The 18,287-nt window shown below is 35.3% G+C and overlaps 1 protein-coding gene across 1 annotated transcript; it reads left to right on the top strand.

Annotated features, from left to right (window-relative positions):
* Positions 1–9,327: 9,327 nt before the first annotated feature.
* On the top strand, positions 9,328–17,039 carry LOC127427598 (gastrin-releasing peptide receptor-like). The gene is made up of 3 exons (XM_051675274.1): positions 9,328–9,749; positions 13,605–13,956; positions 16,457–17,039. The coding sequence occupies exons 1-3, from the start codon at positions 9,343–9,345 to the stop codon at positions 16,844–16,846; spliced, it is 1,149 nt and encodes a 382-aa protein (XP_051531234.1). The 5' UTR covers positions 9,328–9,342; the 3' UTR covers positions 16,847–17,039.
* Positions 17,040–18,287: the final 1,248 nt, after the last annotated feature.

The following is an 18,287-nucleotide window of genomic DNA, read 5'->3' as shown; positions in this document are numbered from 1 at the left end:
TTGTCATTTTTGGAGCTCAAACTTTCTTTGTGTGGTAAAGAGCAGCATAAACCTTTCTTCAAAACATCTCATTTTGGGTTCCACGGGTGAAAGAGTCAAACGGGTTTGGAACAATGTTCACATATTCCCCATATTTTTATTTCTTTAAAGGGCTCAGGAGAAGAAATATGTTGAGTAATAAAGCCTCATTATCATGTTTTGATTGGACACGGCTCTAAACTCAACATTCATTTTAGCTGTGGTAACGCAGCACTGGGATTATGTGGTTATCGCTATAGTTGATAAGAAAAGGTCTCATAGTAACCTTTTCATCTTCGGTCAGTCTGAAAAGGTCACCGTAGTTTGCTGCAGATCTGATGACCTTTGACATGAATTTTCTTTGCTCGTGTTTCATGATTTGACTTTTCTCCCTTCCAGAGTTCATTATTACTTGGCAACAAGTTGTCAATTCATTCTAAACCTGGGAGAAAGTTGTCCTATGCTACAGCCTAATCTGAATACATAGCCTATTGAAATTAAGTAATGGGTTCTTTTAATCAGCCAGCAAATTTCCCTTATGAAGAGGAAAGGAAAACAGTTTTCTTCGTATTTTTTTAGATTGACATTTTCTGGAATATCTCAAATGCCGAACATCATTGTTGTAATGGATACAGAGGCAGATTATCACAGAAATGGGCTCTTTATCCATTCGCTTATTAAACACAACAAGGAATGACATTTCATCAGCATATTCGTGTACTGGCTACGACTCAATAATTGCAGCAAAATTGCAGTGGAGTACATTTTTTTCAAATCCTGTCAGTGGAAAGAGTGGTGTGTATTCAAGATAACATCCAAAAGACGAGACATTCAGCTGGTGTGACATTTAGGGAAGCCAATACAATTCTTATGCTGAAGTGCAATTGAACTATTGTAGAAAAACAAAGGGTAACACTTTAAATTAAGTTTTCCTTTATAAAGGGTTTGTAAAGGGGTTTAATAATGACTAATAACTCATCTACAAATGCATTATTAATCATTTATGTGCAGTAATAACAACATTAATTAAAAGGGTGAAGTGCATGCAGTACCTGCCAAATAGTGAACCAGTGTTTACTCACATGTAATAAGTACTTAATAAAAGGTACCTATCCATACTTATTTGCATCAAAATCATGACATTTCATAATTCATTATTTATGTCAAGATACAGCAAAATACGCTATAATAGGGAGAATAAAAGGTGTATATCCATTACTCTAATGTCTTGACTCATGTCACTTTGCTTGTCAAGTTGGTGACGAAAGAATGCCGCTACTCAGAGTGGTAATCTACGTATCAAAGTTGGAATGTCTCAGCCAAACACCTTTCAGGTCTTCATGCTCATCCACAGCAATACCTGTAACTTTGATTTCTCTCACTTATATAATTTACTTCTCTTCATTTTAGGGGTCATTTATTAATTAAGTAACAATATTTGCACTTTCTAGTACAAGTCTTAATGCAAGGTGGATTAACTTATTTAGCAACCTCAAAAACGTTATGCAAACTGAACGACCATGGTTAATTTGTTGAGTTATCCATGAACCATTCACTGTATTATTAACTTACCAACATTTGTAAGCTAGGGAAAGTGAACCTTAATGTAAAGTGGACACCTGCAAACCATTTATTAATAACTTACTAACATTAATAAGCTAAAGTGTATCTTACTGTAAAGTTAACACCTGTGAACCATTCATTAATGACTTACCAACATGAAAGTGTACCTTAATGTAAAGTGAACACCTGCGAACCATTTATTAATGACTTACAAACATTGATAAGCTATAAAAGTGTACCTTACTGTATATGTAAAGTTTAGTGGTTTAATGTTCATCAGACTATGTTACATGATATATGTTCATTTATTGATTGAATAATATGTATTATAAATTATGTCATCTTGAAGCATTAAAAGTCGCTCATTAATAAATTAAGTGCAGGAGTTGGAAACTCTTTTAATAAATATTTCTTAAATGTCTTCTTACATTAAGGTACCTTCTTACATTAAGGTACACTTTAAGTTACTAATGTTGGAAAAGTAAGTCATTAATAAATGGCTTACATGTGGTCACTTTACCATAAAGCACACTTTTATAGCTTACTATCATTCATAACTCATTAATAAATGGTTCACAGGTGTTCACTTTACATTAAAGTACACTTTTATAGCTTACTAGCATACATAACTCATTAATAAATGGTTTATAGTTGTTCACTTTACATTAAGGTACACTTTTATAGCTTACTAACATTCATAACTCATTAATAAATGGTTCACAGGTGTTCACTTTACATTAAGGTACACTTTTATAGCTTACTAACATTCATAACTCATTAATAAATGGTTTACAGGTGTTCACTTTACATTAAGGTACACTTTTATAGCTTACTAGCATACATAACTCATTAATAAATGGTTTACAGGTGTTCACTTTACATTAAGGTACACTTTTATAGCTTACTATCATTCATAACTCATTAATAAATGGTTCACAGGTGTTCACTTTACATTAAAGTACACTTTTATAGCTTACTAGCATACATAACTCATTAATAAATGGTTTATAGTTGTTCACTTTACATTAAGGTACACTTTTATAGCTTACTAACATTCATAACTCATTAATAAATGGTTCACAGGTGTTCACTTTACATTAAGGTACACTTTTATAGCTTACTAACATTCATAACTCATTAATAAATGGTTTACAGGTGTTCACTTTACATTAAGGTACACTTTTATAGCTTACTAACATACATAACTCATTAATAAATGGTTTACAGGTGTTCACTTTACATTAAGGTACACTTTTATAGCTTACTAACATTCATAACTCATTAATAAATGGTTTACAGGTGTTCACTTTACATTAAAGTACACTTTTATAGCTTACTAGCATACATAACTCATTAATAAATGGTTTACAGGTGTTCACTTTACATTAAGGTACACTTTTATAGCTTACTAGCATACATAACTCATTAATAAATGGTTCACAGGTGTTCACTTTACATTAAGGTACACTTTAGAGCTTACTAACATTCATAACTCATTAATAAATGGCTCACAGGTGTTCACTTTACATTAAGGTACACTTTTATAGCTTACTAACATACATAACTCATTAATAAATGGTTCACAGGTGTTCACTTTACATTAAGGTACACTTTTATAGCTTACTAGCATACATAACTCATTAATAAATGGTTCACAGGTGTTCACTTTACATTAAGGTACACTTTAGAGCTTACTAACATTCATAACTCATTAATAAATGGTTTACAGGTGTTCACTTTACATTAAGGTACATTTTAGAGCTTACTAACATTCATAACTCATTAATAAATGGTTTACAGGTGTTCACTTTACATTAAGGTACACTTTTATAGCTTACTAGCATACATAACTCATTAATAAATGGTTTACAGGTGTTCACTTTACATTAAGGTACACTTTTATAGCTTACTATCATTCATAACTCATTAATAAATGGTTCACAGGTGTTCACTTTACATTAAAGTACACTTTTATAGCTTACTAGCATACATAACTCATTAATAAATGGTTTATAGTTGTTCACTTTACATTAAGGTACACTTTTATAGCTTACTAACATTCATAACTCATTAATAAATGGTTCACAGGTGTTCACTTTACATTAAGGTACACTTTTATAGCTTACTAACATTCATAACTCATTAATAAATGGTTTACAGGTGTTCACTTTACATTAAGGTACACTTTTATAGCTTACTAACATACATAACTCATTAATAAATGGTTTACAGGTGTTCACTTTACATTAAGGTACACTTTTATAGCTTACTAACATTCATAACTCATTAATAAATGGTTTACAGGTGTTCACTTTACATTAAAGTACACTTTTATAGCTTACTAGCATACATAACTCATTAATAAATGGTTTACAGGTGTTCACTTTACATTAAGGTACACTTTTATAGCTTACTAGCATACATAACTCATTAATAAATGGTTCACAGGTGTTCACTTTACATTAAGGTACACTTTAGAGCTTACTAACATTCATAACTCATTAATAAATGGCTCACAGGTGTTCACTTTACATTAAGGTACACTTTTATAGCTTACTAACATACATAACTCATTAATAAATGGTTCACAGGTGTTCACTTTACATTAAGGTACACTTTTATAGCTTACTAGCATACATAACTCATTAATAAATGGTTCACAGGTGTTCACTTTACATTAAGGTACACTTTAGAGCTTACTAACATTCATAACTCATTAATAAATGGTTTACAGGTGTTCACTTTACATTAAGGTACATTTTAGAGCTTACTAACATTCATAACTCATTAATAAATGGTTCACAAGTGTTCACTTTACATTAATGTACACTTTTATAGCTTACTAGCATACATAACTCATTAATAAATGGTTCACAGGTGTTCACTTTACATTAAGGTACACTTTTATAGCTTACTAACCTACATAACTCATTAATAAATGGTTTATAGGTGTTCACTTTACATTAAGGTACACTTTTATAGCTTACTAACATACATAACTCATTAATAAATGGTTTATAGGTGTTCACTTTACATTAAGGTACACTTTTATAGCTTACTAACATACATAACTCATTAATAAATGGTTTACAGGTGTTCACTTTACATTAAGGTACACTTTTATAGCTTACTAACATACATAACTCATTAATAAATGGTTTATAGGTGTTCACTTTACATTAAGGTACAATTTTATAGCTTACTAACATACATAACTCATTAATAAATGGTTCACAGTTGTTCACTTTACATTAAGGTACACTTTCATTGCTTATTAATGTTGGCAACTCAATAATTGGTTTACAGGGGTCCACTTTAAGGTACATTTCATAGGTTGATAATGTGGATAGTTAGTGGTTCATGGTTAACTCATGATTAAACAATATAGGTATTAATTTTGCATTAAGGTACCCATTTTTAGATTACAAAGGTTGATAAATTCATCTTAAAGCTTTATAATGTACGATTAAAGTTTAAATATCCCATAACATTAAAGTTTTTGTGAACAATCATTTGATAAACAATAGAGAAATCAGAACTGTCAAACAATGCACTGGGTGAGCATGAAGACCCACAGAGGACTGGGTAAGACATCACTCGGAGGAGCACCATTCTTTTTACATTAAAATAACCAGGAAAGTAACATAAGTCAAGGCATTACAGTAATGAATATAGACACAAAACCTTTTAATCTCTATACTAGTCAATTTTTGCTGGATCATGACATAGATCATGAATTTTGACTTTTCATGATTTTGATTAAAATACATATGAATAAGTGCCTTTATTAAGCATTTATAACATGTGAGTTAAAATTGGCTCACTATTTGGCAGGCACTGCATGAAATTCACCTTTTTAATCATGTTGTTATAACTGCACATAAATAATTAATAATGCATTTGTAGATCAGTTATTAGTCATTAATGAATCCCTTTATAAACCCTTTACAAAGGGAAGCTTAATGTAAAGTGTTACCAAACAAAGATATTCTATTGAAAAAGTATTCACAACTGTAAAAGGAATCAATAGTATCACAAACAAAAAAACATTTTCTTTTAATCGTGGGTAAAATATATATATATATATATATATATATATATATATATATATATATATATATATATATATATATATACAGTATATTTATGCACAATATACCTGCTCTTTATAACTTTTGTATGACAACTTTTGATTAAATTCCAGCAGATTATATTCAAGACATTTATTACTCAAACCATTCTTCTTGTCTTAAAAGGTTCCTCCTTGTCATTTGTGTCACTGCACTCAATGGGTCAAATTTAATATAATAATACTTCTTTGTATAACCTTCTGTTTCTTCATTCCATATGACATTATTTTCCTTCATTAATCCTTATCAAGGGATTCTAATTGAACCCCTATAGCTGTAATTTCTTTAACATATGTGAATGTTTTATTGATCATGAAATATACTGTTTTGGGATACACATCTACTTATTCATTAAAGGATATTAGATAATAATTCCATCACAATGGCAATAGAGTGTATTTCTTTAGACCCTTATAATGTCCTTTTCTATAAAAAACAGAAGCAAAAAGTTGTAAAGTTGTTTAAATCTGCCTTTTAATGGTCCTTTTAGGGTTTTAAGGCTAATGGCGTTATAAAATTGGATATAATGTAACACAGAAAAGGACAGTAAGCGATTTTATCATACTAAAATCATGTTTACACACATACTGTTTACGTCTTGTGGCTATACGTTTGAAATAGTATTTTAATGTTAACCGATTGGCCCCATTCACTTCCATTGTAAGTGCCACTTTTTTTCTTTAATGAAAGGAGGACGAGACTAAATACATTTTTTGTGATAGTCAAATACTGTCGACTGAGCTTTACTTGTATTGAACACGGAATATTACTTTAAATATGTTGTGCAACTTCTTCAGGGCAGACCTTTTTTTTTTTTTTTTTTTAAAGGCAGATCTTACAGACTCTGCAAAGTGGTATGAAAACTTACTGTATGAGCATAACTGTAGATATCACACTTGTTCTAGTCACTGGAATGTTGAGGGGTCTACAGGACTAAAATAAAACGTGTCTAAAAGGCCCTTGGAAAAAATGGGGTAAAGCTGCTGTTGTTTTAAGTATTGCTTTAAGTATTTAACTGCTTTGGCCATCTTTACACAAGAACATCTTTTTTGATTGAAGTGTAAATTGGAACCTGGTGGACATATTTCAGAAAACTCCTCTGTATGCCCTCCTCTTTCTTCAGTGTTATAGAGGATTATGGGGGGACTCACACAATGGTGGGACTCAAGTCTTTCTCCCTTTCATTCATACCTGGTGAAGATAAGCTTGGGCTTTGCAGTTATCACCATCCATTCTTCCAATTGCAAAACCCAAATACTCACACCTCATAATGCTGATAGAAGTTGTTCTTGTGGCTTTGATTAGTTTCTGTGAGAGACCTGTTGAGTGTTTTCTTACCAAGCACCACCAGCCTCTTGAAGTCTCTTTACATGAACATCTATACCTTGTGTTGATAGCTGGTCTGGTCTCTGGTGTACTATGGAGAGGTTTTTATAATAAATGCACACTGGATTTCATTATTTGAATTCACGGTGTAATTCTAGTAGTGCAAGATTGCTTCCCTGATTTAATCAGTTTAATGTGGGTTCAGTTAATTAATGTGAGGCGGTGGAATCTAACAATTTTAATTAATTCAAATGCACTTGTATCTTTTCATCTTATGATCTGAACTTTGCTATGTTCTCTTCAATAAATTGCTTGGGACTCACTGTTTTGGTTGGTGTGCTAAAATCTGTACTCCATTAAAACTGCCTGGCTTTCATAAGCAGTTTTAACTCTGTTTCTATGGAGACTGGATATATGGTTGGTCACTCTGTGGTAGCAGATGTTCTATGCTTCCTTCCAGAGCATTTTCACACTTGGGTAGAAGATGGCTATAAACATGCTTCAACAGTTCACTTAAAAAGAGAGCTATCCATGTTTACATTAGATGTCATAGTGCAGGTCTATCATTGAAGTTTTGATATTATATTAAATTATTATTATTATTTTTTAAATCTTCACCAAAACAATATATGAGGATATTCTCAAAATTGCTAGTCTGTAATCTGCAATCTTAACCCCTTACGGTTTTAAAATCTGTTTTGAACATAGCGATTCAGTCGCCAGGGGATCTGACTGACCTTTAATGCCCAGCTACACAGCTGGAGAATATAATATTAATAATATCATTTGATATACCAGAATTGACAGAAGGTCAATCTAAAGTAACATTACACTGATGTGATGTGCATTGTTGTGGTAACTTTGTAGAGCTAAGATCAAAGATCAGTTTGAAAGTACCATTATCAACTTTGACCTATATGCCCAAAGAATGCTGTCTAGGCTGGCAGCTCACTAGGTTTTCAGACAAGATAGAAAATTAAATTAGGGGAGACCAGTGTTGGTTGGCACACTTTTTATTCTTCGTTTCATATCTCTGGTGGAACAAACGTTAAGATACCCCAAATGAGTGCAAATGAAAACTTAAGTTCTTAAGTAAAAAAAAACCTAACATATTCAAAGTCACCAAATGTGCCTGTTAATTAATTATTTAAGTTATGTTGTGCACTTTTGCCAACTATCCCCATATTAGGATTGGCACAGGTTGTGGGGTTTAGTTGGCACGTGTTAAGCTTTAAGAGAGAAGCAACACAAAGAAAAACAAACAATAGTTTCGTTTATTTTAAACCAGGACAACAGAACGCCAATGTTGAAACACACTTGTCTTATATCATTAATATGGGTTATATATTATTAATATAAGATTAATGTAATTATGATTAATTTATGGTTTGGGATTAATATGAAAATAAACTTGTTTAAATGTAAACCATTTTTAATCACATAAAAGATCGGAATTTGTTGTATCATTGGCTTGAGCTGTGTGTAATAGGCCTAATAATAATATGAATGATTATGATGACAATAATAATAATGTCATATACTGTATTTATGTATGTAAATGTACTTAGTTTGGTAAATAGTCTTTATGAAGGTTATGAATTATTATCTGTTCTTTTTTTATATATCCAATGTGCCAACCAACTCCAGAATCAATGTGCCAGCCAACCCACATTTTGCAAATGATGTCAATCACCTTGCATAACTTATCACAAGAATACAAATCAAAATCAAAATATAGCTGATACCCATCACTGCTGAAATTACTATATTTGAATCGCTCTCCATATTGTTATAAAATCTTTCGCAGAAGGGTTGCATTTTTGTTTTCACATACAGTAGATAACATGAAAAGCTGACTTCACTTTAACATATTTTAACATTCAAATGCACTGACAGAATCAATCAGTGTAGATCAAGAAGGTGAACAATAGGTTATTATATATATATATATTTTTTTAAATTAATTAATTAATAACAAAATGAATTGCCAGAAATGAACTCTGTTGCCAACCAACCCCGGTCTACTCAACTGCACAACTGACTTCTTTTAAAGCTGTCTATTAATACTTTTTTTTTTCAATATTAACTAAATCTATATTTGAAAGAACACCTGAGAGCGCAGGCGCACCAGTTTGACATACACGGTCCAAACCTCACATGGACTCTCCATTTGCGCACAGAGTTCACAGCAGACGCGCTGGAGAGGAATACCAAGTAAAGAACAGAAAGGGATGTGAACTATCTGTGTTAATGGTCATATTCAGCTTCATCGGAGTCTTGAGGCACAACATGCACACATGTTAACATGTCTTTCGACGACACACCGACACCTGATGTTTCAAAGTTTCTGCCTCTGAACGACTCGCTGGAGCGCAACAACGTCAGCGCCGCTCCGGAGCATCCGTACTTGCGTTCAGGCATTATTATCGCCACCGTTTACGCGCTTATTATTACTGTTGGACTAATTGGTAACGTGACGCTCATTTTGACGTTTTGCATCGTGAAATCCATGCGCAATGTCCCTAATCTGTTCATGTCGAGCCTCGCTCTCGGAGACGTGCTGCTCCTGGTCACCTGCGCGCCCGTGGACGCCAGCAAGTTTCTCTCGGATGAGTGGCTCTTTGGGCGGCTTGGTTGTAAACTCATCCCGTTCATCCAGCTGACGTCGGTCGGAGTGTCGGTGTTCACGCTCACCGCTTTGGCAGCGGACAGGTAACAGATTTTGTCTTTAAATATATTTCGCTCCAGAGAGCGAAACGTGCGTATATACTGAGTAACATGAACACTATTTTAAAATGTGACCAGTTCTTTTAAATGTCTAAACATTGTTGATTATTTTGCCTATCATCAAGACAAACATTTGCAAGCATTTAGTTTCAGAGTAGGCTTAAGTTTTACTGCACTGAAAAAATTTAGTAACATCTTAATTAACTGTTTTTATATAAGCAAAATAAATAAATAAATTTAAAAAAAATAAATAAATAAAATAATATATATATATATATATATATATATATATATATATATATATATATATATATATATATATATATAACATCACTGAATCAGCACGAATGGATTATAGTTTACACCAACAAAACACACTGTATGGGTTAGATCAGGCAAGCAAAGCTCCTTAAAGGAATATTCTGGGTTCAAAGTTAAGCTCAGTCGACAGCATTTGTGGCATAATGTTGATTACCACAATGAAGAAGAAGAAAAAAATCAACTCCTCCCTCCTTTTCTAAAGAAAAATAATCTGGTTTACAGTGAGACACTTACAATGGAAGTGAATGGGGTCAATCTGTAAACATTAAAATGCTGTTTCAAAAGTATAACCACAAGACATAAACAATATGCGTGTTAACATGATTTTAGTGTGATAAAATCACTTACTAACCGCATCTGCATAAAGTTATTTCGAATTTTACAACTTCGTTACCATGGCAACGCAACACTGTAAACCGTAAAACCCTAAAATGACCATTAAAATTGCACAGATAATGCACAGATTTTAACAGAAGAATTAATGTAAATGCTTTTATAAAATTATAAGCTTCACATTTCTGACTTTAAACTCCCCCAAAATTGACCCCATTCACTTCCATTGTAAGTGCGTCACTGTAACCTCCATTTTTGCTTCTTCTTCTTTTTTTCTTTTTTTTTTATGATTTTCTCCCCAATTTGAAATGCCCAATTCCCAGTGCGCTTTAAGTCCTCGTGGTGGTGTAGTGACTCGCCACAATCCGGGTGGTGGAGGACGAATCTCAGTTGCCTCCGTCTGAGACCATCAATCCACGCATTTTATCACGTGGCTTGTTGAGCGCGTTACCGTGGAGACATAGCACGTGTGGAGGCTTCGCGCTATTCCCCGCGGCATCCACGCACAACTCATCACGCACCCCACCGAGAGCGAGAACCACATTATAGCGACCACAAGGAGGATACCTCATGTGACTCTACTCCCCCTAGCAACCGGGCCAATTTGGTTGCTTAGGAGACCTGGCTGGAGTCACTCAACACGCCCTGGATTCGAACTCACAACTCCAGGGGTGATAGTCAGCGTCAATAATTGCTGAGCTACCCAGGCCCCCTAATTCTTGCTTTTGTTAAGGAAAAGGAGGACTACTTTTTGTGGTAATCAACATTATGCCACAAATGCTGTCGATCGATCTAAACTGGTATTAAACCCAGAATATTCCTTTAAGGTAGCAATTGAAGGTTACTGCTTTTTTCTAGTGTAGAGTATGAATAGGGTTTAATAATGGGTACTTTACAATTAGTGGGTTTTGTTTCAAGTCAGCCATGACTTCAGTGATTCAGTTCAGCACTGATTCTGTTTTATTCTGTTCTATTCATCAGCCTTCTGTGTTTTGCCTCTGTAGTCTGTCTATTCTCTTAAAGTAGTGTTTGATAGGAACAGGCAAACAGAAGTGAAAAATAAGTCAAGTAATTTTTATTCGTATAGCGCTTTTCACAACACACATTGTTTCAAAGCAGCTTTTCAGAAGATCATGCTTTAGCAGAAAATTAAACTGTAATACAAAGTAGTCCCAATATAAAGTCTTAGAGTCATCATTGTGTAGTTTGATTAAATATGATTATAAATTGTGTATACAAATAAGTAATTAAATAATAATTGTATTTAGAACTCCAGTGAGCAAGCTGAAGGCGACTGCTGCAAGGAACACAAAACTCCATAAGATGTTGGTTAATGGAGAAAAATAATCTTGGAAGAAACCAGACTCACTGTGGGGGTCAGTTCCCCTCTGACTAAACAACATGAATATAATGCCAATATTACTTATTTATGTGCAGTGCAAGTCATGGTAAGTGTTAAGGGTCAGTGTTTAAACAAAGATTTTGTATGAACTGTAAGATTAATGACTAATGTTTTTGAAGTCCATCCTGGGTTAACTGCAGAAGTTCACATAGATGCATTGACCTTTGTTAGTTGGTTGATGAAGACTTTTGTTTGCAATTAATTGATAGTCTATGCATTCCATTTTAAGAGTGTAGTCCATTATTAGACCAATGTGATACAGGCAGAGATCAGTGAGGTGCATCGCAGTTCAACCGGCTGGTCATTTCGGGTTCATGCAGTGGCATATGAAGTATTCCATGTCTAATGATGGAAAAAATTAACTGCTTTATGTACCTGTTTGTGTTGATGCTAGAGCACTCAAGAGGAATGGTGAAATGGTGCATCCTCAGAGCTATGGATCAATTGAGGACCAAGTTGCTCCGGATTTCAATGAGAATCAGTCAGTGTTTGTGGTTATGTGATTTTGATTAGTATTTTTGTGAAAGGAATTTCAATCATTTTTAAGAATGATTATTCTCATTATTAAGATAAAATTTCCAATTTATATAAAAACAGGTTTCCTAAAACATGGGTATATATTGTCCAAAAATGTGCTTCATGCGATAACATCTAAATTAACTGGTTGAAGTCAAAAATATTATTTAAGAGAATATTCTGTGTTAAAGACAAGTTAAGCTCAGTCGACAGCATTTGCCCCATAATGTTGATTACCACAAAAAATAATTTTGACTCGTCCCTCCTTTTCTTTATAAAAAGTTACAGTGATGCACTTACAATGGAAGTGAATAGGGCCAATTTTTGTAAGGTTTAAAGGCAGAAATGTGAAGATTTTAATTGTATTAAAACATTTACAGTACATTAATTCTTCTGTGAAAACTTGTGTATTATTTGAGCTGTAATGTTATTTTAATGTTTACGGGTTGGCCTTATTCACTTCCATTGTACAGGAAAATGCCTCACTGTAACCTCGATTTTTTCTTTTTTTTCTTTCTTTTTTTTCTTTTTTTTTAAGAAAAGAAGGGGACAAGTTGAAATACATTTTTGTGGTAATTAACATTATGCCACAAATACTGTCGATTGAGCTTAACTTGTATTAAACCCTGAATATTCCTTTAACATGACTAACTCAGCCTGACTACACTATTCAGAAAGATCTTGCAGAATGAGAGCAGCCAATTATGGATGAGTCTTTCACGTATGTTTTCGATGTGAGGCAAAGACAAAATACTTTAAAACAGGTACTACATGACCAATTCCGAGAACGACTGTTTCTCCTCTTTTGTATTGGGACTGTTTGAACATTACTGTATTTTATGATCGGGAGTGTCTTTGTGTGTCATATTTAGATTAGTATATAAAAAGCCCTAATGAACAGATGGCAGACGGCACATCCAGGTGGGAGGGAGGTTTTCGTTGTCTATATACTATGCATTCAAATCAAAGAATATGCACTTTCACTTCAACTCTGATAACTTTTGAAAAGTTGTCATCCATCACAAATTCTCATCCTGTTTGTAAGAGCGTTGAAGAGTATCATATTCCTCTGATCAACCGAAAGAGTATTATAGTGATGACTCTGAGACACAGCAGTCTTTGAGAATGGCCTTTATTTATTATGTGGCACACTGTGAGGTAATTAAGGATTTCCTCCCAGAGAAATTGTTATAATTTTCCTTTTGATTTGTGTACTTAATTAAAATGGCTCATGTACTGTTGTTCCTGGGCTCTTTTCTTTCTCTTAGATACAAGGTCATTGTCAAACCGATGAATGTCCAGACGTCAAATGCCACACTGAAGGTCTTCCTAAGAGCTGCGTCAATCTGGCTGCTCTCCATGGTCCTGGCTGTTCCTGAAGCGGTGTTCTCCGACCTCCACACCTTCCACATCCCCAAAAGCAATGAGACTTTCATGGCATGTGCCCCGTACCCTCACGCTGGAGGCCTGCACCCCAAAATCCATTCCATGTCCTCCTTCCTCATTCTGTACATCATCCCTCTCTTCATTATCTCTCTGTACTACATCTTTATTGCTAAGAGTCTGATTCGAAGTGCGACTGACATGCCTGTGGAGGGGAACGCTCACAAAAGGAGACAGGTGAGTGGTGAAATGTCCACTGTGTTGTGCTAAAAGCAAGTTAAATGTTTACCCAAACTGATGACGTTTTTAAGACTAACACTCTGAGTGTAAAATCAACAAAACTGACCTCCCTACCCTAAACCTTAAATCTAAACCTAAGTGATAGCATCATAAAAAGCGAATGTGAAATGAAAAAGTAATTGCTGAAGCAATCGTGTCATTTTGTGGTACTTCTATGAGATTTTCGGCTCATGTGTCGACTTGCGTGCTCTTTTCATTGCAAGTGTAATGCTCTATCAGCTGGACTACTGTGCAATCTGATCAAACTCAAACAAGCTTGTAAATGTAGTTGGTTATGTAATGCAACTGATAAAATGTATCACGTTACAAATTATGTGCTTTAGTAAATGACTTGAATTGCCAGTTTTGGATTGTCAACTGTCTTCAATGTTCAGCATTTAAAATTTTAAAATGTAGATGTCTTGTCTTCCTTGCATCTTTTTACCTATTTATACAGTGCTGTGAAAAAGTATCCTGATTTCTTCCATTTTTGTGTATTTTTCATAAATTGTTTCAGATCTTCAAACGAGATATAACATAAAACAAAGGCAAACTGAGTAAACACAAAATGCAGTTTTCAAATATATATTTTTTTATTGAAGCAAAAAAGTTATCCAACACCAATATCACCCATGTGAAAAACTAACTACCCCCTTAAACTTATTAGCTGGTTGTGCCACCTTTAGCAGCAACAACTGCAACAAAACACTTCCGATAACTGGAGATCAGTCTTTCACAACGCTGTGGTGGATTTTTGGACCACTCTTCTTCGCAGAACTGCTGTAGTTCAGCCACATTGGAGGGTTTTCGAGCATCCATTCAAGGCCCTGCCACAGCATCTCAATCGGGTTCAAGTCAGGACTTTGAATAGGCCACTCCAAAACTTTAATTTTGCTTCTTTTGAGCCATTCAGAGGACTTACTCCTATGCTTTAGATAATTGTCTAATAGCTTCAACTCACGGACTGATGACCGGACATTCTTCTTTAGGATTTTCTGGTAGAGAACAGAATTCATGTTTCCATCAAGTATTGCAAGTCGCCCCTGAAGCAGCAAAGCATCCCCACACCATCACACTACCACCACCATGCTTGACCGTAGATATGATGTTCTTTTAGTGGAATTCTGTGTTTGATTTACGGCAGATGTAACGGGACCCCTGTCTTCCAAACAGTTCCACTTTTGACTCATCAGTTCACAGAACATTTTCCCAAAAGCTTTGAGGATCATCAAGGTGTGTTTTGGTAAAATTCAGACGACCCTTAATGTTCTTCTGGGTTAGCAGTGTTTTTCGCCTCACCACTCTTCCATGGATGGCATTTTTGGCCAATGTCTTTCTGAAAGTGGAGTCATGAACAGTGACCTTTATTGATGCGAGAGAGGCCTGCAGTTCCTTGGGTGTTGTCCTTGGATTTTTTGTGACTTCCTGTATGTCTCGTCACTATACTCTTGAAGGAATTTTGGAAGGTCGGCCACTTCTGGGAAGGTTAACTACTATGCCAAGTTTTCTCCATTTGGAGTTAATGGCTATCACTGTGGTTCGTCTGGAGTCCAAGAGCCTTTGAAATAGCTTTGTAACCCTTCCCAGACTGATGTATTTCAATCACCTTTTTCCTCATCATTTCTGGAATTTCTTTCGACATTGGCATAGTGTGCTACTGGGTGAGACCTTTGAGCCAACTTCATGCTGCTGAAATGTCTATTTAGGTGTTGATTTGTTTGAACAGGGCTGGCAGTAATCAGGCCTGGGTGTGTCTAGTCCAGCTGAACCCCATTATGAATGCAGTTTCATAGATTTGGGGATTTAGTAGGGACAAATACTTTTTCACACAGCCCCAGCTGGTATTGGAAATAAATCAATAAATAACAATATTATTTAAAAAACTGTATTTTGTTTACTCAGATTGCCTTTGTCTTATGTTAGATTTTGTTAGAATTTTGTTAGAATCAGGGGCAGTGGTGGCTCAGCAGTTAAGGCTCTGGGTTACTGATCAGAAGGTCAGGGGTTCAAGCCCCAGCACTGCCAAGATGCCACTGTTGGGCCCTTGAGCAAGGCCTTTGACTCTATCTGCTCCAGAGGCACTGTATCATCTCTGACCCCAGCTTAGCTGGGATATGTGAAAAAATGAATTTCACTGTATATGTGTGATATATAATTATAATTAATTTTTTAAACAATTTTGTATGAGATATACACAAAAACAGTTGTACTTTTTCACAGCACTGTAGCTGCCTTTACACTATTGATTCTCATGCACAGCCAACAGGAAACAAGATGTGTACCAAGTGTCATAACAACAGTAAAGCCGCTCTGATGCCACATTTAATTTACACATAACCAAAGGCCAAAACCTACACTTACCTCAAACACTATTATTTTGCTGCCCTGCATGCACGTTACATGTGGATCTTACAGAAAACAACATGTGATATTTAAAGCTCTGCTCTCTGAACCACAGATTGAGTCACGGATGCGGCTTGCCAAGACAGTGCTGGTGTTCGTGGGCCTGTTTGCCATCTGCTGGCTCCCCAGCCATGTGATCTACCTCTACCGTTCCTATCACTACACAGAGGTGGACACCTCCATGGCCCATTTCATCTCCAGTGTGTGCGCACGGATCCTTGCCTTCACCAACTCCTGCGTGAACCCCTTCACTCTCTACCTGCTCAGCAAATCCTTTCGAAAGCAGTTCAACAAGCAACTGTGCTGCTGTTGCCCATCCCTTTCCCTGCGTTCCCAAAGCACGAGGCGTAACAACACACGACTTAGCTCATTCAAAAGCACCCAGAATCACTCTGTAGCCAGCTTTAGCATTATCAATGGCAATGCTGTCTGCCATGAGGGCTGAACTGGACTGTCTGAAAGTTGATCACATGTGTCTTCATCAGTGTTAAATTATAGTTAAAAATGTTATTGAAATAGGACACTGTGTACTATTGTGCAATATGTTTTATCAGACAACTTAAAGCTGAAGTATGTAATTTGTTCTGTGTTCAAATAATTTCTTCTATCCCAGCTTAATATGCAGAGACAACTATAAGTAAGCCATTCATATGTTCATTTATTTTATTTTATTTTATTTTATTTTTAAAATTGTAAGCACTGTGTTTCTGTGGTGGTGTGAAAATTGCTCTGTTTGTTGGGGGTTGAGGCTCTAGTAGCACAGAAATTACATACAGTACTTCAGCTTCAAACATGTACTTAATGTGATAACATCTAAATTAACTGTTTTTATTGAAGTCAAAAATATAATATGACTAAATTAATCCGAGTGCATTGGGTTACAACAACGGCGGTATTTTTAAAAGGATAATAAAAAAATACAATAAAAAAAGTTTTAATTTTTATCCCCTTTTCTCCCAATTTGGAATGCCCAATTCGCACTACTTAGTAGGTCCTCGTGGTGGTGCGGATACTCACCTCAATCCGGGTGGTGGAGGACAAGTCTCAGTTGCCTCCACTTCTGTGACTGTCAGTCCGCGCATCTTATCACGTGGCTCGTTGTGCATGACACCATGGAGACTCCGCATGTGGAGGCTCATGCTACTCTCCACGATCCATGCACAATTCACCACGCGCCCCATTGAGAGTGAGAACCACTAATCATGACCACAATGAGGTTACCCCATGTGATTCTACCCTCCCTAGCAACCAGGTCAATTTGGCTGCTTAGGAGATCTGGCTGGAGTCACTCAGCACACCCTGGATTCGATCTCGTGACTCCAGGGGTGGTAGTCAGCGTCAATACTCGCTGAGCTACCTAGGCCCCCAAAATCAAAGTTAATTAATTTATCCAGGTTGCTCCAAACCCATATTACTTTTTCCTTAAGAGATGTTAGGCAGTAGGACTTGGTAAAAACCTTGATTTACCAATCTTCTTTTACACAATCTCGATATTGATTCTTAAAATCCCAAGATTGATATTTAACTATGCAGCAACCCTCTACAACGTGGGTGAATCGCTCACATATGCAATCAGATTTTGCGCTATGAGACTAAAAATGTCTGTGATTAGCCACTGGCTGGTAAAAAAGACCTAAAACAGCAAAAAAAAACAACTAAAAACTAAAAAGAAACGTGTAATTCTAATCACATGGATGCAGTAAAGAAGCCATTCGACTCCATTCTTGTCAATTTGCATTCAGCCAAAACACTTGTCACTATTCTTAAAGACACAGTACCATTTTAACGCTTGATCTACAGTTCAATATATTGTAAATCCTTGTGAATAGTACAAATTATGCATGTAAACATTATATAATGTGCAATTTTAAGACATCATATTCATG

Source organism: Myxocyprinus asiaticus, chromosome 37 (genome assembly GCF_019703515.2).
Source record: "Myxocyprinus asiaticus isolate MX2 ecotype Aquarium Trade chromosome 37, UBuf_Myxa_2, whole genome shotgun sequence".
Taxonomy (NCBI): domain Eukaryota; kingdom Metazoa; phylum Chordata; class Actinopteri; order Cypriniformes; family Catostomidae; genus Myxocyprinus; species Myxocyprinus asiaticus.
This window is presented reverse-complemented; position numbering and strand designations above follow the sequence as displayed.